Raw genomic sequence first — 27,865 nt, forward strand, 5'->3', positions numbered from 1 at the left:
ACAAAAATGGAGAATCAATTTTATTTATTATATCTTTTTATTATAAAATCGAGTACAAATAATTAATATTTAAATTTTATTGTACTATTACTATTATTAGTTTGAAGAAATATTATATATACTAAAATGCTGGCAGTGATATTTCACGACAGAAATAATTCCGCGTAAATCTTACAGCTACTACGTTAACTCCTTGACACTAAAAGAAACAACATTGCTTTGTAGTTAAAAAATAAAAAAATAAATATTCAGTTTTATAAATGTACAGTATTTTCTTGCATATAAACATAATTCTGATCTAAAAATATTATTAGTTGTTTATATTTATTCCAAAAAAGTAAAAAGTTCGTGAAAAGAATATTACTGTTATCTATTGTTAAATAAAATAGTAGTAACATTATTTACTATTAATATAATAGTAGGTTACTATTTTGTATTATTAAAATAGTATTACTACTGTTATTAACAAATTGTAGTGATCATTTTAACAATGCTTTAGTAGCGCTAAAAGTTTAATTATCCACGATTTATTGATATCTGCAATGTATTCTCAAACGATTTTCTAATTCCGCAACACGATTCATCAAATGATGTATCTTTCTCATTTCTGCCTCATATTGTCTCATCCTGCTTCTCATATCGTACACTTCTTGTTGCATCAATTGCTAAAACAAATAATTTCAAAATCGATAAATAATATAAATATTCTCGTTTTATCAATACACTGTAATCTCGATATAGTGTAATTTAAAATAAAAATTAAAGAAAATAAACTGAAATCGTACTACTGGATTGTAATATTTGTTAATTTTCCTTTAAGATAAAAAATTTTAAATAATCTTTCACTAAATCTTTCATTATTATTAGATCAACTAATAGATTTTTTAAGAAATAGAATATATGAAAATTTTGATATTATTATAGATTAGAATATCAAGATCGTATGCGTTTTTTATTCAATGCTGAAAATCTTTTTTTATTATTTTAGACGTAAAATATACTAGTGCACGCTATTAATAACAGATATATAATAAGGAATGAAATAATATTCAACAATACTATTTCTCAAATTAATAACAAAATAGATTTAAAAGGAAATAAAAAATAAATATACGCATCTTTATACACATCCATGTACTGAATTTTTAATTGGCGGAAAGTATTTGTGAGATCTTTATCATGCACTATATTGATTCAAATATAATAATATTTCAATATTTTTTATAAATACCACATTTTCGACGGTTCTCTTCATCTCATTAACACTTTCAATTGCCAATGTAACTTTGGTGTTCATCTCAGAAGCTTCTGTATCTCTCTTTCTGTTTCTAGCTACTTGCTGAAAAATGAATATATTTCCTTATCAACGACATAATACATATTAATAATAATTTTTATATAACTGTACCTTTTCCAATTTGATCAATCTTTTTAAAATGACCTCGTAGTCTTGATCATCATCGCTCAGTTCATTTTCTGTATCTGCAATTCATCAACAATACTGAGTCTATTATTTTATATAGTATATTAATTAATTTTTTACAAACTTTTCGTTTTACTAATATGAATTGTATATTATGTTCACAAATATTGTGAACAACAGGTTTTTATTTTTAGCTTTTAATCAATCTCATAAAATAATGCAACAATTCTAAATTTTAACTTTTAATAATTTTATAAAATAAAAATTCTAATTTTATAAACAATTTTAATCTTTTACTGGCAACGTTAAATTTTCATAGTCTACCTATAGCATAGAGTCCATAATTGATTATTAAAATCCACAACAGATTTTTTGTTTTGAATTATATAAAAAATATGAAAAAATTTGTGTACTTTTGTGAAGTTTTTAAATAAATTTTTAATAAAATAGAAACCAATAGTATTTTACTTATTCTTTACATATTTATATGTAAGAATTTTGAAAAAATATCGGTTAAAAATTTATGATTTTTATATGAGTGAATGAAAAAAATCTTTTTAGACTACAATATTTTTTAGAGTATATATTTCAGAAAAAAAATATATAATAGTGTTTAACTTCAAAAAAATAATTTGAGAAAACACGAGAAAAAAATCTAAATTTTTTATTTGTACAAAGTTTTGTGCGGTATTGGTGGAGCGGTAAAATAAAATAATTGAATCTTTCGTGCATATTTAAAAATTTGAGGTACTTAAGTCTTTTTGAAAATAATACCGTGAAAAGTTGTCGGATCCTTTGTTGCGGACATATCATCGATCTCCAAATCGCGTGCTTCAAACGCATTTTCGTCAGTGTCTGTAAAAAAATTAATCTACTTTTAAGAATGTTTTGTCTAAATTATTAGCTAAAAGCATCAGCCAAAAAATCAGTTAAAAATAATCAGTATTGATTACAGATTTTGATACATAAACTGCCGACTTCATTGCTATTTTGAAGATATTGTGCATCTACTCATATGTTTAATACGTATAATTTTTAAATTACACAGTAATACGTGATATATTACCTACAAACAAAACGCATATATTATGCATAAATTAAATGGGAATAAGAAAGAATAGGAAATAAAGAATCGGAATCGCTTTCATTATATTTTATCAGCTGTTTGGTTATAGAAGTTTGCGATATCAATAACTAATATCGTCAAAAAATTTTTGTTCTGAAAACTGCAAAAAAGCAAAAATTATTTAATTTATAATGATTTTATACAACGAAATGTTTAATTTTGCTGTAATTTAAGTAAACCAACTTTTAAACAAATAATGGATCCAAATGTATTTTTACACGAATATTTATTAGAATTTTACAAATATATATAAAAAAATTGATTTAATTTTCGTAATGCTATAATCTTATCAAACTTATAAATAAGTACTACAAAGCGCCGTTTTATTTAAGAATGAAGGCAAATAAAAAAATTAAGTAATGAATAAAATAATTGATCAATAAAACGTTTTACATAGATTATGTAAAATAATAGAATATTTTATGAAATTTTTATATTTTTGGTAATGCTTTGAGATCCATAAAGTTAGTCTTCGAAAAATTCAGTCTTTCAAGATTCAAATTTTGCAAACCTACCATTTCTTCGACAAGATTGGCCATCCTCTTGAAGTTGAAATCCGACTCTACAGTGACATCGATATCTACCAGGTAGATTTGTGCAAAGTTGTCCGCATGGTTTTTCTATCACACATTCATCTACATCTGCACACAAAAATAATATTTAATTCATTTTTATAAAATATATCAAAAGATACATTATCTTAGTAGAAAATAAAAAACTTTTTTAAATTGTGTGTTATTAAATAGAAAATAAAAAGTTATTACTTTTCTGCTCATGATTACGTTTCAAAGAAAAAGATCTGCGCGCAATTTTGCAGAATTATATATGTATATAAATTCACACAAAAACTTTTTAAGCACTAAGACCCGCTTTGACCAAATAAAATTTCTTAATTACTTTCTTTCTTTCTTTCTAATTTAATTTAGAGAGGATTATTAGCGTTTCAGAATGATTGTGTTGAATCTGAATGTTATCGACTCGCAATTATGTTTGGAATAAATTGATTTAATAAAAGAATATATAATGTATTATTTGTAACATCCAAAAATGTGTGACCGATCTTGGCTTTCTTTATCGTATTTGATATATTCACATATACGATCGTGCTTAAATTTCTTAATATGTTTAAAATTTCTCTTATTTAATAAAACAATAGAGTTAAATCCATTTTAACTCAAGAAATGTATTAATTTCATTCAAATTTAGTTCATTATTTATTAAATGCGTTAATGTGAATGCTGTTTATTTTGAATTTAAACGATCAGCCATTTTTAATATAAAAAATTATATCTTTTATTAATATTAATATATCCTTTTTATATAACATTTTTATACATTTTTTCTTAATATTTCAACACGAACTCGTAGTTTTAAAAAATTACTAAATAATAGTATATAACTAGACACAATTGATCTTAAGTAATGACATATGAGCGTAGTTATTTTATGAGTCTCGTTAAAGCATAAAGAACATTCAATCGATTAGTTGGTTACGAGTGCCTTCTTGTGCCTGGTATCGTCAGACCTAATTAAATCGACATAAAACGATATACTTCTCGATATTATTACGAGCGCCAAGCTAACTGCAGCACAATATATTGCGGTATCCTGCATGTCCTGCTACATCGGCAGGTTGCAATCACTCTCAATTAGAATAGATTTACAATCGATTTCTTTGCGCTACGTGAATGTTCTAATCATCTTCCTTGTATATATTATGTGAGCTATTTATTATTCAGATTGAGATTATAATTACAAAAATGCGACTTATTTAAAATGACATTGTAATTATCAAACTTTTCTCATCTGTACTTATGTTGATAATATTTGATTTCATTATATAAATACATTATCGTATTTAATTTGAGATAATTCATAAACTAAATATTTAAATTAAATGAGAAATTTAAATGAATATTTTATAAATTTTTTTAATTATGAATTTTCATTAGGAAATTTTTTATATTTGATTTATTACCCAACTAGAAATAAATAATTAATTGAATTAATATCGATTGATTAGTGCTATCGATGTCAATGAACGATTTGGTTATAATTATTTCTGTTGAGTATACAAGACATTTATTTTTTACTGTTCAATTATGTGTACGGGCCATAAATATATTATATATAATATTTAAGATATTTAATATTTAAGATATTAATTATACACCTATGATAATATACATATATAACTAAATAATACTAAATAATACTATATAATTTATAAGTTATAATTTTACGTCAGAATTCATAATAATAATATACGCGATCTGAATATTTATAATTCTAATTTGTAAATAAAATTAAAATTTATACCTGTTTGACATTGATTACCAGTGAATCCTTTGGGACACGTGCATTTGCCAGGCAATGTGCAAGTTCCACCATTCAAACATGGCGCTGGACACGTGGCTGTAAAAAACAATAAGATTGAAATTAATAAATTCATATAATTAAGAAAAAATACACAGTTGATTCAACAAAAAGAGATATATAATATAGACTTTAGTATAGTATATTTTGTTAATAATTCAATAAAATATTTTTTAAATTATTTATTAATTTAAAATTAGTTTAAAATAATATTTTGTGTAGCATTAATAAAATCTTGTAATTTATTTCTGTAACATTTGTTTCAAATGTAATTATTCTATATATGTAGATCTCTATAAGAAAATTGAAAATTAATTTTATCAAATTTACTTACGTTTATTACAACCAAAACTCAAATGAGTAACTTGTGACCATCCCGGGCAGCAAAAGAAATTAGAAGTCATCTCAGTATATACTAATCTAATTAAGATATATTATATAGATAAATTTCTTTAATATAAAATACACAAAATACACATATATTATTTTATATTATGCATGTTTAGATTACAAATATTTAGATAGTATCCTACAAAATGTAAACTAACAATAATGTACTATATGTATGTATATTACATCAATGTTTTTCTATTTAACAATGTAACTGTTATGTACAACTATTTGTATTTATATTTACATTGTTGAATGGGAAATTATAATATTGATGTAATGTTATTATTAGTTTATGTTTCGTGGGATTTATTCTGAGATAAAATAAGTTAATTTATAAAAAGCTTTTAAATTTGCAAGAATATAACATGCCTAATTTGCTTTCCTCGATGATGATGAGAAACTGCGGGAGCTTGCCTGTTACATACTCGTCTTCTGAAATATTAATTAATTTTTAATAATTGGTATTGTTATTTAAAAAAAAACTTTTAGATTGATTTTTCGATAATTTTATGAATTAAAATTGATTTTATATGTTGAGATATAATTAGCTTATATAAATTTGAATAATAATTGTAAATTACGTAAAAATTGTTTTACAACAACTTGAATATTACGATTATTATTAGAAAAAAAATTAAGATTTATTTACATATTATACTATACACATATATGTTGTAAATAATTTTCTAAGAAAAAATTTAAAAAAAAAACCGTTTTTGATCAAACTATTTGGTTAATTTAAACAAAATCATTTTTTTAAATAAATATACGTGTGTGTATATACGATATATATGTATATAATAATTATATATGTATAAAATAAATATTTTATAAGAAATAAGATGTAAATAATATATTATACATTCTAATCCATAACAATAAAATAATAATATTGCTGTATTTGAAAGTAAACCGGATGTATATAAAAGACATTGTCATGGAGATATATTATTGATAAAAATTGTTTATGAATTCTTAAATAATCTTTTCTTTGGATCCTATATCTCGATTTCAGCTTTGCATTTCGTTATAGCGACTTATGTGACGGAAAAATTAAATCGGCAAGTCGATTATTTCGATAGTCATCGTAAACGATATCCCATGTCGTGTCCCTTCCAACCAAATTGATCGCTAAAGCGCAGTCATTTGAATCGTAAAGTACGCAGAAGACCGGTTAAATCGTAAAATACGAAGGCCGATCGAATATACAGTTGAAATAAGTATGTGTTGGCGAGATATTACGATTTGTCGTTGCTTGATCTGGCTCCGGAATTAAGCTTACGCGACAGACTCAATATGAAAGATTGCATTTCTGATTAAGGACTCATATTTCGGAAGCAAAATGAATAATATCATTCTACGACTTGGAAGCAAGATTAAACCTTGATAATATATCGCCAAATCATTTAGCAGAAGTATCGCGACGACGTCAAGCACAGATAGCGGAAGACAACGATTCATAAGAGAAATGAGAAACATATGGCAATCGTATATATAATTGGGCATCGAAACGAATGTTCGCTCGACAGAACCACTTCGTCATCATCAAGCCATAGAAAACTGCATTTCGCCATGTCGATGTCGTGTTTACTGAAACGCGACAGAACATTTACTGTCGCAACAACGAATACCGAGGACATGGTGGTCCCTATCCACGTTCGCTTCTTGCTCAAGAGGCAATAGGTACGAGGAACACGATCTATCGCTGAGTAAGTCTGCTTGGAGTGACTGCACAAAGAACTTATACGCGCAAATTCGATGTCGTTAAATATTAACTCGTTGTCCGCGTAATTCGATCTCGACCCCTTTTCACAGCGTGCAGCATTAAACACGCTCTATCGATTTAAAGTCTTTGCTCATATCATGTTAGGTACATAATATGTTATAAATAAGGGAAAGTAGATTGCTTGATATTAAACAATAACAAAATCCAACAAGTTAAAAAGGATATGTAAATAAAAATCAAATGCAAATGGATGCGCAAAACAAAGAGATAATATGTTTGTATATATTATGTTACACGTGTCTGATATTTAATCTATTATAATAATCATCTATGTGTGTGTGTGTGTGTGTGTGTGTGTGCGTTAAATATAAAATATATATTAAATTTAAAATATTTAAAAAGATGCCGAATATTTTGTCTGCAAGTTAAATATATAATATGTAATAAGTTCAATTCTGGAAGATAGAATTACAAAGTTAATTGAAAAAAAATTAAACAAAAGATACAAAATTAAACATACAAAAATAAAAATAAAAACATTTTTATTTATAAGATTTTAATAGATATAATACTTAATTTAATAACATAAATTAAAGACAAATGCGAAAATATTATTAAGTCTTGTGATTTCCGGATGCTAAATAAGGACCTCGGGTTCTTTAACATTCTCCATTAATAGTAGACTCTCTGGGAAAAGCCAAGGCTAAATGCCGAGAATCTGCAAGTGTGCCAGTAAGGACGTTCATGATCAAATAAAAGAGAAAGGATTAGAAGAATTAATACAGCAGATAATCGTCTATCAAGAATGTTGTAGCTGTTTAAATGACTTGCATGCTATAATTACTTTCACCATCTTTAAGCTTGCATTTAATTTTCCTTTTGACTGATATATTGTTGACATAATAACATAAGTTATTATTGTATTTTCAAATTAACTAAAATGATAAAGAAATAAATATTAATTTAAACTTTTAACTTAAACTAAATTTTAGTTTCCTTAGATATAAATTAAGATATTAATAAAAAATAACAAAAATCAGATTGAAATGTTAAAAATAAATTATATCAAAGCACTGTTTTTGTAAAAAAAAATATTTTAACTTCAAATTTTTTAAAAAATCTGTATTCAATTAGTAAAATATTTTGTTTATCATTAATTCTATTTATTAATAAGGTTACAATACAATATATTGAAAAAAATTTAATAAAACCCTATATACAGAAATTTTTTTTACATGTATAAAATGTGTTCAAGGAAATGCTATTAGCGCTATTTATGTCATTCTCTTTATCATTTGTTATATATAAAATAAAGGTAGCATAACACAAATAATATTTCTCCGAACTCACAATGTCATATTTAAAGATTCTAATGAAATTATATGGCACGCTTCATGGAAACAAAGACTATCTCTCAATTTTTTATTATTGTTAAAATTATACTATTTTTATGATAAGTGGAATACTAAAACTTGATGCATAATGCTTTTTAGTATAAGTGCATAAATTACTTATATGCTGTATACTGTGTTCTTTATTTTAAAAAATCTTGCGAAATGCGGCTCGCAACGGGGATTCAGTTCAGATACGGTTCGAGGGACATTCGTGTGGGAATACAGGCTGTTGCTCTGACAAGTTTGTTTCGTGCATCGATAGACTCTGATAAGATTTCTTCTTTTTTTTCTTTCTTTTCATGATACTGAACGGACGTTTTGACAAACATAAAAACGAAATCGTAACGAGAGCATATCTCGCGGCGATAAGAATTGTCGAAGATTTACGGCTCGCCTGATGATTTATAACAAGAAATTCTAATTTTTCACATATATAACATTTCTCATCTCATCGGCCGAGACATTTATATCAACCAGTTACCGGACTAGTTTTGTACAGCATGTTAAGGGTTAGTACGTCAAAATGATTGGTGACTATATCGACCAAAGTAATTACATTGATTTTAAATGTTATCTTAATAAAGAACATATTTATTACAAATTGATAAACTCATTATGCATAGAGAGTTTTAGAACTCTGTTGCTTAGAATGTAACTCTTAATTATTTCTTCTACGCTGATATAACAAAAATGAGAAAATAATCAGGAAGAGAAATCTCAGCATCGCTTCTCTTTAGAATTAACTGTTCATGGAGAATTAACTGTTCATTTAAATTCATATAAATTTGTATCTTATATTTATACAAAATTATATCTTATGTATGACATGCATCTTACATACAATATTATTGAAAAATCATTTATATTTGATTGAAGTTGTAGTTACGCTAAATATTTTAGCGTGATACTTGACCTTAACTGATATTAGTTTAAAAAGAATAGAATGTATTTTGAAAAAAGCGCATAATAAAATCTTATGTCGTATGTATAACATCCAGGTGCTATCGCGTGATTCGATTCACAATGTTCTGGCCGAAGGGTGATAAATCCAGAATGAATTACATGCATTGGATGGTTGCATGTCTAGTGCACGGCTCTCTTAAGCGCTTCCGAAATCTTCGCGACGATCTCGAATTCACGATTCCCATTCCTAATAGCGCCACGTAGCCCTTAACGTGACGTCGTGTTATCGCGGTCGTTTGTTACGTTCTTATGTTCATCTGTTGCACGCGTAGATTTTCACCGACGATGACGACGACGATTTCCTTTATCATCTTTGCAAGCCTAACGAGCTGCATGCCTTCTCTGTTACATTGTTGCAACTAAGTTTTAAATCTATGCATCACCGAGGGCAAGTTACACAAATGTTTCTTCATCAAACTGATCACTATCGATTCTATAAAGAAAAACATATACATTTCAGGAGATTTAATCAGCAATAGAGATTATTTGGTTTAGTTTTTTTTTTACTCAATTTCACCTGCTAAATCTAATAATTGTAGTCAAAATTGTTTTAGCATCTGGAACAAAATTTTATCAACGGTTGATTTTATGACTTTATTGAGTTATATCTGCAAATTTATTTCAATCTGTTTTTATTAAAATTGTGATTCTTATACTTATAAAATACTATAAAATAAAAAAAACTTCGTAGAGAAGAATTATTATTGTAGAGTGTTTATGAAATGGTATCAATTAATGGATCCTAAAAATTATTATTTAAAATATTCTTTTACCAGAAATTTCGGATGGCTTTGAAGTCATAGTTACAATTTTACATATTTTCTTATATTTCAATGTTCGATCTAAGTTCTTATCCTTTCTCATCAAGACTTAAGACATGAAACTGAGTGAAAAGAAGCTGAACCGAACGGTTTCTGCGTGTTCCCCAAATCTGAAATGAATATTTTCCTTTATGGAGCTCATAATTCATGTCAGATTTATTAACCCAATAAATTAAAGTTATATGACACTTGAATTTGATATTTGTGAATTTGGTTATATAAATATTTTAATATTCTTTCTCTCTCTCTCTCTCTCTCTCTCTCTCTCTCTCTCTCTCTCTCTCTCTCTTTTTTTCTCTGCTATCATTATAATATCTTATAATAAAATTATAAATATTTTTGTAAATAATTGTGGATTTCATATGCATATGCATATTGTTCATTTAAAGCTTACGAATATTGTTTCTATTATACATAAATTAGTTCTCTAATAAGTAAATAAAGTTTAACAGAAAATTAATAAGAAATAATTTGATTCAATTTTATAAAATAAAAATATAAGCAGAATTATTTGACATAATTAAATTTTTAAAACATTAAGTCCTAATTAATAGTTTTGTTGTGCATTTTCATAAAGTCATTAATAATTTAAACTGCGCAAAATTAACAGTAAATTAAATACAAAAAATATTAGGTGTTGGAATTAATTCGTAGCGTTTTTTAATGAAAGAATGTTATTTATTTCACATGAGCATTAAAAAATACATTAATGAAAGTACTTCCCATCACTTGTAAAACGCTACGAATTAATTCCAACACCTAATATAATTTATATATTTATTATCCATTAATTTTTATTATTCATATTATTTTATTTTTTCATAGTTTTTTTAACTATTATTAATTAAATTCATTTTAAATATTTAAATAATTACATTTTCACAAGGAGCATTAATTGCCATTAATAAATAAAATCTAATACTATTTAATTGTAAATGAAAGCTCACGATGTTGATATACATTCTTTCCAGAAGTTATTCAATAAATTAATAATAATTCCTAACAGAAAAATGTACAGATTTTCGTAGAAATACATGACACGCCATGTACGTTTGGTTAGTGGCAATAAATACCAGTTTTTTATTGCCTGATTTCATAAATGTTAAATCCCACCGTTTCCTTTTTTTCTCGTGCACCACCCATCGCAGTATTATCTGGAAGCGCGCCTCACAGTTCCCACCTTTGTGCGGTCTGTCGTAAATCACGCAATTTAATGAGATCAGAGAACAAGACCAAGACCCTTTCCCGAATTAAACATCATAAAAATTAGATTAAAATGATGGTTATATTCTGTCATGTGATGAATATTATTCCATTATTGCATCACATTATTATTATTACGATTATCACTATTATTATTATTGTTACATCTCTCATATGACTATAAGTTGTTGTATTTATTTATCATATATTCATTATTACTAATAACTCATTCTTATGAAATAACTAAGAAAATATAAAAACTTGCACAATTGCAATATTCATTCATATTATGAAGGAATTAATATACATTAATTTATTATATATTAATAAATATGGATTAGATTAATTTTATTACTGATTTAAATATTATTTATTATTTTATTTTTATGTCATTTTTTCGTATTAACAAACTTCATGATCAAATTAACATTGTTCATTTCATAAGCAATTCTTAAATTAAACTTCAAATTCAATGATTACGTTGAAAGCAATTTTGCCTCAATTGATTAATAATCAAATTTATCACACAAATGATTATAAATTATAAATTACAAATAATTTGAGTTTTAGAGACAGATCAGAACATCGATTCAATCGATGAAAGGGCAGACAAAGCTATCGATTGTAATTGCCAGTAGTATAACGATCATTTGTTTTACGAGCAGTTTGCATGCAAAACACGTGGAATCTCAACTGGCTTTTGCGAGGCGGAACAAAGAAACTGAAGAGTTGAAGTGCCACTCGTGTGTCCGAACAGCAATTTGTTTTTAAGGTTTTCCAATGACTACCTCGGCCATCGACTGCTGTTTTACAAGTAGAACTTAATTGATCATGCGCAGTCCTAGGACACTCGTGACATCTTATTTTTTCAAGTAGATTCAAAATGCCACTCGCGTCAGTTAATGAAGAACTTTCCGTAAAATTTAACTCAGAAAACAAAATATTAAAAAAAAGTGTGAAAGAAGAAAAAGAAAAATATAAAAAGAATAAATAATTATTATTATTTAATCGCACTGATAATTATCTCACAAATGTATTTATATTAATGTTGTAAAGAAAACTTTCTAAACATACTTAAGTGTCCGATACGATATGTTTTATTAAATCAATTATTTTTAAAAGTAAGTTTTGTTAATTTTTTAATAATAATAACTAATAATTATTCTATTTTATTATCATAAAAAATTCTATTTAAAAATATATTCCTATACTAATTACATATTAAATATTATCTTTAAGAGTTACTATAATATTATTTTTGTTTTTTATAAAAATGTAGTTATTTATTAGTATCGTTCTGGCGAAATTTAATGAACGTGCGAAAGCAACGCATGTAACGACTTCTCGATGCACACTAGTAAGAGATTATACGAGCTACTTGAAAATTACGATGTATCTTATTTCAGGATTCGAGGCTTGAACGCCATAACACACCTATGTATTGCGCGTTTCAATTACGAGACTCGATAATACCTCTTGGCGGTAACTTCATCTTCGCACAGCTGCATCCATATAACTTATCACAAAAGTGCCGCTGTTATTTTTAAGACGATCGAATGGGTTCCATATACTTCTAAAATATTTTCTTTCTGAAATATATCACGACGTCGCTACATAATACGTATAAAATTGCGAGCCTTCTGGATTAGATAAAAGACCTCCTTCCGTAAATATTTTCCGAGCTATTATTCTTCATGTGATATTATCATAACACCATCCAATATGAAAAGCAAGGGCTTCATTTCATCGTAAAGATATTTCATCGTAAAGATATTCTTTTTTAGAATACATCTTGGATTATCTTTCCTTTATACTATTTTATATAACAAAAGCAAATAAAAATTACAATTTTTAACAAAGGAATATACATATAATAAATGAATTAATTAAAAATTGAACAACAATATACATACATATGCTATTATTACATATTTTGTATCTTGTACGAAACAAAATCTTTTCTCTCATGAAGGAATTTTTGAAAAAATTTTTTTTAAATATTTTCTTGTACAAGTAAAATTTTGTAGAAAAAGGAAAATGTTCAAACATCTATTTAAATTCTATCTCAAAAGATATTTTTTAAATAATAGCTAGCCTAAAAAGCTGTTTATATACATTCATTGTTAAAAAGATATTTTCTCGGCATTGAAACTTTCAGAACATTGACACTTTTATCGTTACTGACTACGTATGACCATACTGTGTATCCAAGAAAGAGGGTTGTTAACGAATGATGTATAAACAATCCGACACTGCAAATCGATGTATGTATACGCTAACGAGAGTCGGTCGTCGATCCTCGGATCTTGCCAAGGCGGCTTGCAGTGATTCATGCTCGCTAATTTCAGACCTACGCTTTAAAGAATTGCTTACATGAATCTTTTTTTAGGACCGTCCCTTTCTGCGTCGTTCATTGCAGTATAATCAGTTCGTCAATAGCAACCGATAATATTTACGTAATTTACTTGAACTTTAAAGGTACATAAATATTTTTATTACTCAGATGATATACAAATATTTACTATGACATCTTAATTTATACATTTTATAATAGAAAAATATTATATAATAGAAAAAGAGAAAAAAAAGAGAGAAAGAGTTACTTATTTATTATAAAATAGATACGTAAAAAAAAAGAAAAGATATAAAAATTATAAAATAGAGTAAGATGTTAGTAAAGAATAAAGTGAAATCAGCGAAATAATAAAATAGTAAAATAAATTTCTTATATTATTTATTGTGATTTATTATAGGAAATATTTTGCCATCAAAATTCAAAACAGGCATTATAACATTTAATTAAATTTATTAAAGCTTTGGATGTAATGATCTTGACAAATTTAACTATTCGAAAAATTCAACTCTTGGAAAAATTCTGATTGTGCTTATGGACTCATTTGACGTCGCCTCGATGCTCTCAGTATTTCCATAAACAAAGAAATTACCGGTCTGCGCCATCCAAGAATGCACAGTCCATATTTGCGAAAGAGGCGAATTGCCGCTCGTTCATTTAGAGATTGCATCTTGCGCGTCGAAAGCCGTTCCTTCGGCGGAATGTGCAACGATGCAACGGGAGCCGCGGGCAGGCAGTGCAAAACTTCCAAATTACAAAATTGCTTGATGACGGGTTATCCAGGTTGCCGCTCAGGTGAAGTAATTATGCTCCTACGCGGTGCCAATAAGACGCAGCGTCTCTCATTACTGTCTCTTTGCTTCGTTTTCTTCTTCTTTCTCAGATATGGCGCACGACGTGTCTTGCTATTTAAATTTTGAACGAACATGGAATATATAAGACATATCTCATTAAAATGTCATACTAATTGTCCATAGATGCAGTTATTTCCCATTATTCTGTCTTCGTAGTTATGTAATCTTCACAGTAAAAATTCTATCAGTATGTTTCATAATCGAAAATTTCTAAATGATGGATATCATTTAACTTTATTAGAAATAATAACTATTCTTACGAAACATTTGGCAATTTTTTTTTAAACGTTTTGAGTTATGTATAGCTTTGTACTTTTATTTATTTATATATTATAATAATAATAGTAAAAAAAAATAAAATAGAATGTTTAAATTGTCATTAACAAATATAATTAGAGAGAAGAAAAGAAAATAATACAATTATCAAATTTGATTAAATAATGACATAGTTGTTCGAATCATTCACAGTTCGCGTGAAGCGGAAGCATTTAATTTTATCGAATATATGATTTTATGGGTATCTTGACCTGGAATTTCATTGCATCCCAATCATTGTTTCCGATGAATCGAGAACCAGTTCCCGTTCAACGGCAGTTCATTTCGACCATTCCAAGAACAAACGTTGGTAATTTGTCAGCAGAAAAAAAAACAACCTTGACTTCCTTGCATCTCCATATGCGGAATCGCCCAGCTCGCTCATTTTCTTCGGTGGATGCAGTTTACGTTCCCGGACGCCATTTGCCTCCTGCCGTACGCTCGTCCATAAACTTCGTAGTTGTCTATTAATTCTGTTGTAGCTCGATTTCACTCGTTGGACTAGGTTGAGCAACAAACGACGTTGCAAAGCGTGAACTTTCAAAGCAATAAGTCAATCGCGAACAATATTATACAACTACAATGCAAGATATCGTTTGATTGACGTCGCTTGTGAACTACGAGATCTTCAATCTTATCTTGATTCTGATGCTTAAAGATTTCATATCGCTATTTCCATCTAATCAAGTAAAATGAATGCATGTGAACGATTAAACCACGTGTACCACGATAAAACTTCAATATCTTTGCATGTCTTTTCAAGTTAAGATTAATTATCGTCTCTCTTTTACGTCTAACGTTAAATTTATTGATTACTGGCATAAGTTTAAAATTAGTCGTGATACAAAAACATCTTTTTATAAGAAATAAGAGTCCAGTTACAAAATCTCTTTTTGCATCGGTTATTTTCTTTTGTCTTTTTTATTTTTAGTGCGGTACTTTCAAACAATAGATATAAATTGAATATCCAAACAGAACAAAAACAAACTACTAAATATACTAACCGCAAAATATTCCTGCATTTACCCATGCAATTCATAGCGCGTGCGTCAGCGCACGTGTACTTATACCTGTGCCTCACGCCTTATCCACCCATTCTCTTCTCTCGCTTTTGACCTTTTCACCCCTCGCGTCCGCTGCCCACAGATAAAAGTTCATGTTAATGGATTTACATGAAGCCGCTATCATCGAACGTGGCAGAATCAAGCTGCAAGCATTTACTCCGATCGTTCAGCCCTCAATTTTTTTCTACTACGATTTAAAAAAGTATGACGCAGTATACTCTATTGTACTTTTATTTAATAAATGTAAATAAAATTATATAATGTTCGTAATTATTACTTCTTAAATTTATTTACTGAATTAAATCTATTTATTATATCTCTTTATTAAATAATATCAATCAAACATTGTATTTCTAGTTTCAATTATAAAGTAAGCAATTATTTAATAACGTTTTGAAAATAAAACAATTGTAAATAAAATAAATATATTAAATGATAGTTTTGACGTTGCTCTTGTTAATACTGATCACGATCAGTATTGAAACTCGCCCGCGATTGTCAGGAGACTGATGGATCATTTTGCTAGCAATACGATTCAATGTCGAGTGCTTGCACGTACACCGAAATTGTATGTCTTCTCTTGATCCAGTGAGCGATCGATGCTCGCGGCCTTCACACGAGATGTAGGAATTATAAGGTCATAGGTCGGAAAATACATAGGCACACATGTGAAGATTCTGTTTGAAGTTCTGAAACTTTTGGAAAGCACTCAACGATGTCGGGAATATTGGTTTTCGTTAACTTTTCGGTAATTAATAGATCCTAGATGTTCTACGTATATAGTTGTTCTAATAATGAATTTAATCGTTGCTTTTAAATTTAGAACTAGTTGAATCCTCCAAAGATAATTATTCTCCCAAAAATACTATTATAAAATGTAGAGTCCAAGTCTATTAAACTGTTTTCATCTATGTGTTCTCTTCTACTTTCTTTACAATTTTTGGATTTTTCTTTAGTAAAAGTATTGAGAAAGATCATCATAAAGCGTGTATTATAAGTTTTTAATTCTTACACATCATTAAATATCTTTAATTATTTCTCAAATTACATATCTAAATAAAGTAAAAATCATTTAAAATGAAATATAAATTTAATAGAATTGCTCATAAGACATTAAATTTTTTTAAAATATTTAATTTAATTAATATTTTGATATTTAAAAAATCGACTTTTGGTTCCATTATTATGCGAAATATTCCGTTTATTTTTTAATTATTGACAAAAGTCTTGAGAAATTGACTGAATTAACATGTGACGAATTCAGAAGATGCGCATCGCTTGTGAATATCTTCAGGGTTGAATGATCGACGCTGATATGTTTATCCTGCGGGTTATACCGGTTAGTAAAAAGAGAGAAGAAGAGACTAAGTGTGCGAAAGAAGTGTTCTATTTGCAGCCGTGGAATTTTAGTGTATTCTGTTTCTTTTATTCGTTGGAATTTTGTCGTTGTTGCGAAGATAAAGTTTTTGTAAAAATGGAGAATAAATAAATAAGTTTTTTTTACACGAATGTATTAGTAAGATAATATAAAAAAGATTTACGTGAATGTAATTCAAAAATTGCTCGATAGTTAACTACTGATTGATAACGAACTAATTAGTAAAAAGAAAACATATTTATCAGTCAATAAATTAACTGACGTTATTTGTCATTTTGACATGTTATACTGACATCTTTAACGTCAAAATAAAATCAAATAACGTAAATCTGTTAAAAAGTTACAAAAAAACATAGAATATACATATATTATAGATATAATAAAACAAATTACTTAATATGGAAAAATTTGCTAAAATCTTTTCAGCAATTAGCTTAATAGACAAAAATAAATAATTAAGTTAAAATACATTGCAAATGTTTGATAGATGAAAAGTAATTAAATCAGCAATATCAGTATTATAATATTTTAACATATAGTATATTACCATACAGTTTGCACTCAGCAGTTTATTATCAGTGCACTATGAAGATGCAGTTGGTATTTCTGGCGTTTTATTAAATTTTGACGAAGCATTATAAAACAACAAACTACAAAGTATTACATTTTCGTTTAAAATAATGATTTATTACATACACTCCGAATGAAAATGAAATTAATATGTTTCTGTGAACCCATAGTATACAAATGTCATACGTCATGTTACATATAGAACTATCGAAATTATCGCAAATAAATTACACTAAAAGATAAGCATTATATAAATTTGTTATTGGCTGTGCTAAATGATATGTTAGTAATGTCAGCATTTAAAAAATTTTTTTCGTCTGCGAGAGATATGAATGATGTAGACATTAATAGGTAACTCAATATATTAACTCCAATATTAGATGGATAATTTAAAAATTCATCCACGGTTATCTGCGCATCAAAAGCGACTTTTCAATACGACCAGATCTAACAAAGAGGTCTAAAGCCTAATAAATTCGGGATCACCGTAATTTCATCTATATTTAGGTTTAATATAGGATTTTGGAAATGCGTTAATTGTCTAACAGCTTCACTTAAAATTCCAAGTTACAGTGTGTAATATTTGGTTGTATTCAATAAAATCAATATTTTTCACGTAATGTTACATTAAAAAATCATATTTAAAATATTAAAAACTTGAAAAAAGGATACATAACGCGAATGTATAAATGCAATATTGATACAAATGTATATATTACATATAACGTTCAAAATATAGTTATTATAATGTGTTATCTTGATTGTAGATAGGATTTGAAGAAACCATTTAAATGAAAAAACATGAATTCTGTCGAAATTCAATATTATTTTATCAGAATATGTTTATTGTTTGAGTAATGTTGGCGCGTGCTGATATTGCCATGTTTGCGTTAAAATGAATCATTTTCGTGAATGTACATTTCCATTCGCGCATTTTGCTTTTCTTCACATCTCGTGTGTGAAATAGCGGAAGTCTGCGTTCCGAAGAAAGAAAAAATAAATGAATAAAGAAAAGCAAATAACTAGCTTTCTTTCGGATGTAAACATTCGTTAATTAATCATTCTTATTTGAACGAGTAATGAAATACAGCGTGTGCGCGATAAAAAATGAAGCATCTCTGAGTGGATTGCAAAATTTGAATATTCGTCTAATGAGCTCTTTATCTCGAAACGACAAAGAAAGAAACAAAAAAAGTTTTTACGCGCGCTGTTTATGATAAATCTATTAAAAATTAAATAAACAAAAATTAACAATTCAAGGTATTAAGATATCAAGCACAAAAACGTTTTGCATTTATTGCATAATTGCAAAGAAATTAGCTACAAAATTAAATGTACGTATATTATAATAATTTCTTTTATAAACGGGTTCATGCTAATATCGTATCTGCTATATTTAAATTTGATTTAGTTAAGTCGTGATGCGATAACTTCACATATGGCATCGAGAAATGGCTACTAACGTTTCCGATGGGGATGATGGAACGTATGTTTATAATTCTCGAGAACACATTACATCGACGAATGACACCTGTCTCTTTATGACCTCGTCGCTCATCGATCAGCCATCGATGTTGAGTTCTAAGCGATAAGCAATAGCAATGCTGGGCAGTGAAACGTGCCTATAAGAGTGACATTGCAGGATGGTTATCTGGAGTACTTGGAACGGCTTGAATATTCATTATTCGTATTTTTTTCGTTCGATGTTCATCGATCACTTGGTGTCGCAAACGAAGTAATATAAATGATCGAGACAGAAGGTGGCCGACAATAAGGAATGCCATGATCTATACCTCCTTATATATCTCGAACAATACGTACGTGCAACAATAGCCATTAATTATGAAGAGAAACATAGTGCAGTTTAATAATCGTATCGTACTCGTTAAATCATTTTAAACTCTGAATTAACGTCTGAATTCAAAGAAAAATTGATTTGCATTATTAACACATTTGACATTAATAATTAATAATATGGCATCTTTCAAATTTTTAATTTTGTTGTTAAGGCTTTTGTACATATATAAATCATTTATTATTATTTATACCATTTATATCCTCAACAATATTCTGAAATATCAAAATTAGACAACTCATTGTGTGCTGATATCACATTAAATTTTTCAACGGTTTTAAACCGATAGATTGCATTTTAAGTGTTATGATTGTCGCGTTAATGAATTTAAATCAATGACACGATTCGGCGCATCGACTCGGCCGCATCGAGAAATCTTCCGCGCGAGGTGCATGATGATAAGGAGAGAGAAAGAAAGAGAGAGAGAGAGAGAGAGAGAGAGAGAGAGAGAGAGAGAGAGAGAAGGTGCACGCACACTGGTATCCTTGGACAGGTTTACAAGATTTTTTAGCCTGAGGCACGCATCTGGGCAACCCGATCGCACGACTCGCAAGGTTAGACGAACATCGAATCATTGCACTCAAACTAAATAGTAACTAAATATTTTACACATCCATCTGTATATACGTGCCTTAAGAATATTAACATATCTATATGGACAGCATAATATTTCACAATGTAGGACTATTGTGTTATATATTGTGAAATATTATACATAAAAGGATCTTGTAAACTAAGCAGAAAGATGAAGTAAAATAATAAATATTAGAATTGATAATTATTAATATATTTTTAAGTATAAGTAAATATAGGTCTCATATTAATAATATAAAACTGGTATTTTAAATATCGTTATATTATATTTTATTGACAGAGAGAATGAACTAAAGAGTTAATTATATTGTGTTGTATATCGTATTGTAAAGATAGCGCTTGAATTAAGATCGCATAATATTTTATTCTAATGCGTGCGTATGTATGTGTGTGTGTGTTCTGTATATAATTACGACAATAAACAGTCGTGACAAAAGACGAAGCGAGGCAAAATACGAATGATGAAATCACTGTGCAATAATATTGACTGATACAGACGCCGGTTTGTTCTTTCCCTGATGTTTATACTGCCATGAGCTCTTTTTGCTACGCCTGGCGTGAACGCCCGCAAGGCTTCTGACGGGCAATCATTGATTCATGCTGGGAAGCGGAATGATCTCGTGGGGCTGTCAGAAGGTGATAAAAGTTACGCAGTATGGTGATTTCCTCTTAATGGTTGCTTCAAGAAATCGAGTGTAGGATGGGACTGTAAGGTGAGAATGAGAATATCTGATGCTGCTTGTTCCAAGAAAATGCTATCTTCGTTGAAAAATTTTACTTAATTATAATAACTGCTATATTATAAAAAGGCATACAGATTTACAAATAGATTGATAAAAATTTTGTTAATACAATTGCATATTTTTTCATTTTAATAAGCAATGTTTATTAAAATATTATAATTAATGATAATAAAAAATAATTTATTAATGTTTGTAAATGATGAATAATAAAACTGTTGCCCTTATATGAATGAATAATTTATTATGAATTAATTTTTTATAAAAATGTATTTGAGTTATATATGTAAATATTATTAAAAATATTGTATATATAATAATATATAATGTATATATAATATTGTATATATATGAAAAACAAAGAGATTATAGGAATCTGTGCAGAACACAGGGCGCAATTATGATAATAAATTATGATAAACATTATGATAAAAAAAATTTTAATTAGCGACATATAGTTGGAGCCATCTATATACAGGATGATTTTTAAAAAATCATTTATTTATATAGTAGATAGTACACACTGTAAAAAAGCCTTAATAAACAGATCGAAAATTCAATCTAAGATATAAATAATTTTATATGTCAATACCATGTAGAAGTCAATAAGTTAGTATCATAACTAACTTATTGGCTTCCACATGTCGTGTGCAACGTGAAGATTTATTTCAATGTTTCAAATCGCGTTCAGAATGTTCTGATTTAATTTCCACACACATTTTATAATGAAAAATTTCACCGGGAATCAATAAATTGACATCAATCAATCATTACAATTAAATAGGCATTATGGGAGATCAACTCATCGGACCTGTAATTCTGCCAAGTAGACTATCAGTGCTACTTATCTCAATTTCTGTCTTTTCACGTCATGTGCAACACGTACAAGAAACAATAAGTCAATTATGATACTAATGAACAAAATTGTTGATATCTCAGAAACGATTGAGCTTTCTACTTATGTTCACTAAGGCTTTTTTATTCAGTATCTATACTATTTATCATGTAATATTTACAATACCTATAAATGCTGAATGCTGTTTTTAATATTATATAATATATGAGCACCCATTTTTTGAAATGACAAATAAAAAAAAAATTTTGAATTTTTTTGCTAAACTTTAATAATTTTTTTTTGCTAAAATTATAATTGAATTAATTCATTGAACTTGTTACTGCAATTAATTTAACATGAAATTTTTATAAGTAATCAGTGAGAATAGTCCTATTTTTAAAGTTAGATATTCTTCAGAACAGATATTCAATAGATATTCTGCAGAAAATTTTGCGAAAAGTTTCATGACTGTGTCTATTAATCAAATTAATTGACATCTCGGGGTTTCAAGTCCGGGTAATAGAAAGTACCATTTATCCAAATATTTCCATGTATGCACGCACACGTATGTTGAGAGCCGTTGTTGCATGTACGCAAAGATTCGTCGTCGTGCACGGGCAATCTCAATAATTGTACGCGACAGAGGAACGCGGTACATGCGAGATAATTAATCGGTCGATTAATTAAACGACTCGCGGCTTGTCTTTGAACGACGGTGCGTTCGCGCCGGCCTTATTCCGTCGACCGTCGCGCTCGATCGTACATCATCGTACGAACACGGTGCGTCGCTCATTGCTCGTAAATATAGTAATTCAGCGACACACATTAGCGGCACCCGTATATTTACGCGTCGCGGTTCATTCACTTCCATTTACGTGCCTTCCGTGATGCGACGAGTAATCGCGCCTGAATGTGTTCCGCGAGCTTGAATTATTCGATCCTCACGGATATGCAAATATCGAATTATCTATTTTTCTCGACGAACCTTACTTCCATATGTCAGTGTTTTCGTTAATCTTTGAACTAGCAAAATAGTTTTCTTGATTGTGTGTAAAGCAGTCTATCGTTTTAATCAAAGTTAAATTTAGTATTCTTAAACATATGTTTATCATAGAGATACATAAAGATATTTTATTATATTATTAAATTATACTCTTTAATTCCATTGTGAAAAATAAATACTAAAGTGTCTACAACATACATAATTCTTTTATTTAAAGAAGTATTTTTATTTACAGTCAAATCCGTAAACGGTTTAATTTTGGTATGTAAACCTCTTATATGTCATATATGTCATATATGTATATTTTTACATATCTAGATAATTTTTATTTCTGTATTTGCTTTATAAATAAATTTCTTTTTATTTATAACAAAATTATGTTCTCATAATCAATCTAGTGCATTTTTTATGCACTTTATTTCTGAAAAATATAACTTAAACGATATATCTTAATTTAAAGCCCTTGCAATAAGTTTATTCTAAATAATGCCTAGCATTCTATCTTAATCCATAATTTGCACGATAATTTTCCAATCCTTTCTTAGACAACACGCATATTTAATGAGAGATGCTAAATGAGAAATTTTAAAGATGTCTTAAAGATATTTCTTTTAAAGACATCTAAAAGACATCCTTAAGACATCCACGTCTTGTGCCTCGACTTTGGACTTTTTATTGTCTGAATTACTGTACACGATGGGTCGTTCGTGTCCTGAATTAATTTTCATCATTTTTACAAATGTACAAAATTATTAAGTGATTCTTACATATATTCTGACAATTAACTTTAAAAAGTATTTGTAAGGTTGTATATGAAAAAAAAATATATATAAATGATTATAATTAATTATTTAATGTATCTAGTATTTAAAAAAAAAAAGAAATGCACATGACACAAATGACCCAATCATGTATACTAAGGATTAAATTTGATCAGTCATAATCTAATTTTGAATGAAGCTATTTGAAATTTGGATCTTCTCTAGATCCCGATGATATATTTGTTACAAAAGATTGATTATCTTTTGTATCACATTTCCATAAATTTTCAATCTTATATTCTAACTAGTAAGTTTATCTAATACTTACCCTGAATGATGTCTGGTGTACGTGGGGACAGTTGTGCTAATCGGCTGAAAGCTTTGCGTGCCCATCTCCCTTGGTTGATGCCGATGATTACTATGATAACCCGCGTACGCTATTGCCCTGGTACCACCATTCTCCGTCATCGCCACAGCACCATTGAACTTTTGTTCTAACATCCGCTGCTCTATATGTCTCGATGCCGAATTTATCTGTTGTGATGATCTTGTCATGGAAACTTGTGACCGCAGCATCCACGGATTTTTCGTAGTAGTAGCAGTTGTCTCTCGGACGATGCGTTCGTCATCAAGGTGATCGTGCCTAGGATAGAGTCTGTCGTGATTCCAAACAGGCAAAACTATTCTGTGACTGCGCAAGAGTACTCGATGATGATCCTCCGATGATGATAGAACAGAGGAGGTCACGGCTGCGATAAGCAGGCTCTCCAGCAGTATCTTCAGAGTCATTGTTCAGCTCTTCAAAAACTTATGATGACTGCGCAATGTCCTGACAACAACTGTACGAGCATCCTGTACGTCACATCCTCAACGGCCACGGTGGACGCATTAAGTTTGCGACAGGCTCGACGGATATCCGGTGTAAGATCCTCCACGGGCAGCTGAGAATACTACTGAGAGCACTACCGAACGAGACACACGGAGCAGGGCCCACGTGCTTCAGGCTTCAGCTGCACCAACCCCACCATGAATCTCTTTTTCTCTGTCTCGTTCTTCCCTGTGTTTCCCTCTTTTCCCCGTTGCCGCATTTACTCGCCACATTCGCTTGTGGCCCGGTCTGCCCGGATTCTCTTTTCTTCCTTTCTCCTTTCCATTCTCATGCTGTAGCGACTATCTGTTCTCCTGATATCCCACCAGGTCCTTCGGTAACCACCTACGTATCCTTCTGCGACGATTTAACCGTACACGTGGAGAACCGCGTTCCTCTCGCAATTGTTATCTTTACGAGGTATAACACTGTTCCGGACAAAGTTCTTGCTCCAACTATGAAGGTATTGTGGTTAAAAAAAAACGAATATTGGATAACATATATATGACTTACATGCGGCTTGCAAATTTCATCATTGTTGGAACAATGGTTCAGATGATTAATGGGGGTGAAGCAAACACATGAGAATATTGGTCTTTCAGTTGTAAAACACATTCTTTAGAAAAGAAAGAAAGATATTGATTATAGTTTCATGTTATTTAGGAATCTTATATTTATATATTATAAATCATACTTATCAAATTCTACAATAAAAAGAATCATGTATGAGAGACGGACATTAATCAAAGAATCGACAGAGTTGATATTATTCTATCAACTCTATTGATATTAACAGAGTTGATAAATTCTTTAATAATTCTTTCTTAAATACTAATATTATAATAAAGTAACAAACAATTTTTGTAAATAATTTTAATAAATAAAGTTTTTATTAAAACTACTACTTATTTAATAAAACTACAAAGAAGGCCACTGCGGCAAAAAGCTATTATAAAAAAGTTGAAACATAAAATCAGAAAATTAGGCTAATAATGAATTGAAAATTAAATATTTATTAAAATAAAATATCAAATGTGTGATAATATGAATAAAATTATTTTGTGGATTATTGTTAAATATTTAATGATATAGCCTATGGTCAATTGCCTATGCATAATTTATATGTTACCTTTATGTTGCTTATGTTAGAGCCTCAATAAGATAAAACAAAGTAAATAAAATAAAAAAATAAATTAGTAAACTAACATTTGACTGACATATGCTTAGAAATAATAAATATTAGATAATATAAATATAAAAAAATATTTGTTAGAAAAAATATCTTCTCAATAATTAAATAACATATTTTTCAAAATTTTTTAAATTATATTGAATTCTTAATTTTTGTTTTTCAGTCAAAATTTTTAAATTTAATTGTAAAAAATAAAATGTTAATTTTAATCTAAAGACGTTTAATATTAGTAAACTTTTTAAGACATGCAAAAATGTTAAAATTATCATTTTTGTATTAATTTTAACATATTTGCATCAGAAAATCCATTATCTTTAAGTTAAAATTAACATTTTATTTTTTACAGTGTTTATACAGAAAATTATATATATAAAATTAAAATTATATTAATTTAATTACATTTAAAATTATTAAAAATTATGATTATAATATTATAATTAAGATTACGTATATATGGAAATACAGTTTTAAACGAACAATAAATAATTTTCTTTCCCTTGCAACAATCATTAGTTATATATTGAAAAATATATTTAAGAAGATTATAAACGTTGGAATACACAGTTCTTTTAAATCAAATCAACAGCATCACAGAAAAATTACTTCAAATCATCAACGATCAAATTTACAATACAATGAAGCTGGAAGTTACACGCATATTAGAAGTCTCTGTGCCATTCTTAAATCACTTCGGCCGCGATGTTACTTGAGACCAAGGTCAGTAGTGCAGTGGCTGCAACCGCAGTGAAGTCTTTGTTACCTTTTTACTCGTTCCTTACTGAGAGCGAACCAAAAGAAGTGAAATAATTGCACGGATCATCGTCACATTATTGCCCATTAGAAGAGCATGAAGCACAAAACATAAAAGCATATCGCGACCGGCGAAAGATAAATCAATGTAGCAGAATAATATACCGCATTTGTTCTTATGAATACAATTTATCCTTTTTGTTCACTCATTTCTTCAATAACTCGATGTACAATAAAATTAAAGCGAATATCGAGGTCTTACAATTTTCTTATATTTCTTACTAAGCGAGAAATGTATTTTAGAACAAGAATATAAATTTCAGAAAAAAAAGAAAGCAAAAAGAAATTTAGAAAATTACATAAATAAATTGAAATTGTGTATTCTTCAATTTCTTTATGTTACACTTTCTATTTAAGATTCAAATAAATGTGCCAATTTAAATGCGAAGGACAGGATAAAACTAAAGTAATGTTTCATTCAGACAATGTCGATAAACTCGAATGAAATGTTTATGATTAATGCTGCTGACACTATATAGGAATGTTAATCGAGCTGCCGGCGATAAAAATATCTTTCTTTTCATTCGTAAGTTTTTCTTTTCTCGGTGTGTACGATAAGCCTCGTTATCGAGATATCATAGACGCTCTCTCATTAATTATCGTTCGCTTTATGCTGATAATTTGTCGGCAGTCCGACCGGTTCGTCCTCACAATCAATTGCAGACTCATCGAAATGCGCGTAAGTAATCACGAGGTTAAAAACGATTAGTTATTTCCATAATTTGCTTTAGGCTGTGCTCCAAGTTACAACTGAATTCCTATATAATCATTTTCTAAAAATTAGTTGAAATTTTCTCAAACCACCAATTTCACAAATTATTGTAATTCCTAAGACTGACTTAATTAAAAGTTTTGATTGTGTAAAAAATCTTGAAGAGATCTGCATTGTTAAAATTTATTATTCTGATTGCTTTTGAGACTGGATTATTTTATAAGAAAAGCACTTGGTTGAAATGACTTATAAGTATGCACATCTTAGCAATTTCTTCTCATAAAGCGCAGAAAATTCCATTCTGTAGAGAGGAATAATATTGTGGTAAATTGCTAAAATATCATAACAACTCATAAATCTTGATCTTATCTTAAAAGAAAATTTAAAATCATATCCGAAAATTAATCATTTAACAATTGTTGATGTGTGACAATAAGTACAATAATCATATAAAAGCTATTTAATATTTGTTTATACTTTATTCGCCATTATATGTACTATAAAAAAATAAATGAGGAATGATTAAATATTTGAGT

General features: G+C 28.5%; 1 protein-coding gene across 2 annotated transcripts; it reads right to left on the reverse strand.

Annotated features, from left to right (window-relative positions):
• Positions 1-25,359, reverse strand: slow (epidermal growth factor-like protein slowdown). Of its 2 annotated transcripts, none has more exons than XM_087404358.1 (9): positions 24,076-24,733; positions 5,688-5,750; positions 5,260-5,345; positions 4,869-4,964; positions 3,065-3,190; positions 2,198-2,278; positions 1,409-1,482; positions 1,232-1,339; positions 1-665 (listed from the first exon to the last, which is right to left on the reverse strand). In XM_087404358.1, the coding sequence occupies exons 1-9, from the start codon at positions 24,534-24,536 to the stop codon at positions 528-530; spliced, it is 1,233 nt and encodes a 410-aa protein (XP_087260484.1). In that variant the 5' UTR covers positions 24,537-24,733; the 3' UTR covers positions 1-527. The 2 variants fall into 2 exon arrangements, 1 of the variants encoding a protein (XP_087260484.1); XR_015544489.1 differs by having other exon boundaries at positions 525-665; positions 1,232-1,332; positions 24,076-25,359.
• Between the last annotated feature and the right edge of the window lie 2,506 nt (positions 25,360-27,865).

Source organism: Acromyrmex echinatior, chromosome 3, assembly GCF_024713525.1.
Source record: "Acromyrmex echinatior isolate Ae372 chromosome 3, ASM2471352v2, whole genome shotgun sequence".
Lineage (NCBI taxonomy): Eukaryota > Metazoa > Arthropoda > Insecta > Hymenoptera > Formicidae > Acromyrmex > Acromyrmex echinatior.

Coding starts and splice junctions, on each gene's coding strand:
- slow (XM_087404358.1), bottom strand. CDS start 24,536: ATGACTCTGAAGATACTGCTGGAGAGCCTGCTTATCGCAGCCGTGACC. Junction 5,751..24,075: donor TACACCAGACATCATTCAGG/GTAAGTATTAGA, acceptor TTAATATTTCAG/AAGACGAGTATGTAACAGGC. Junction 5,346..5,687: donor CATCGAGGAAAGCAAATTAG/GCATGTTATATT, acceptor TATCTTAATTAG/ATTAGTATATACTGAGATGA.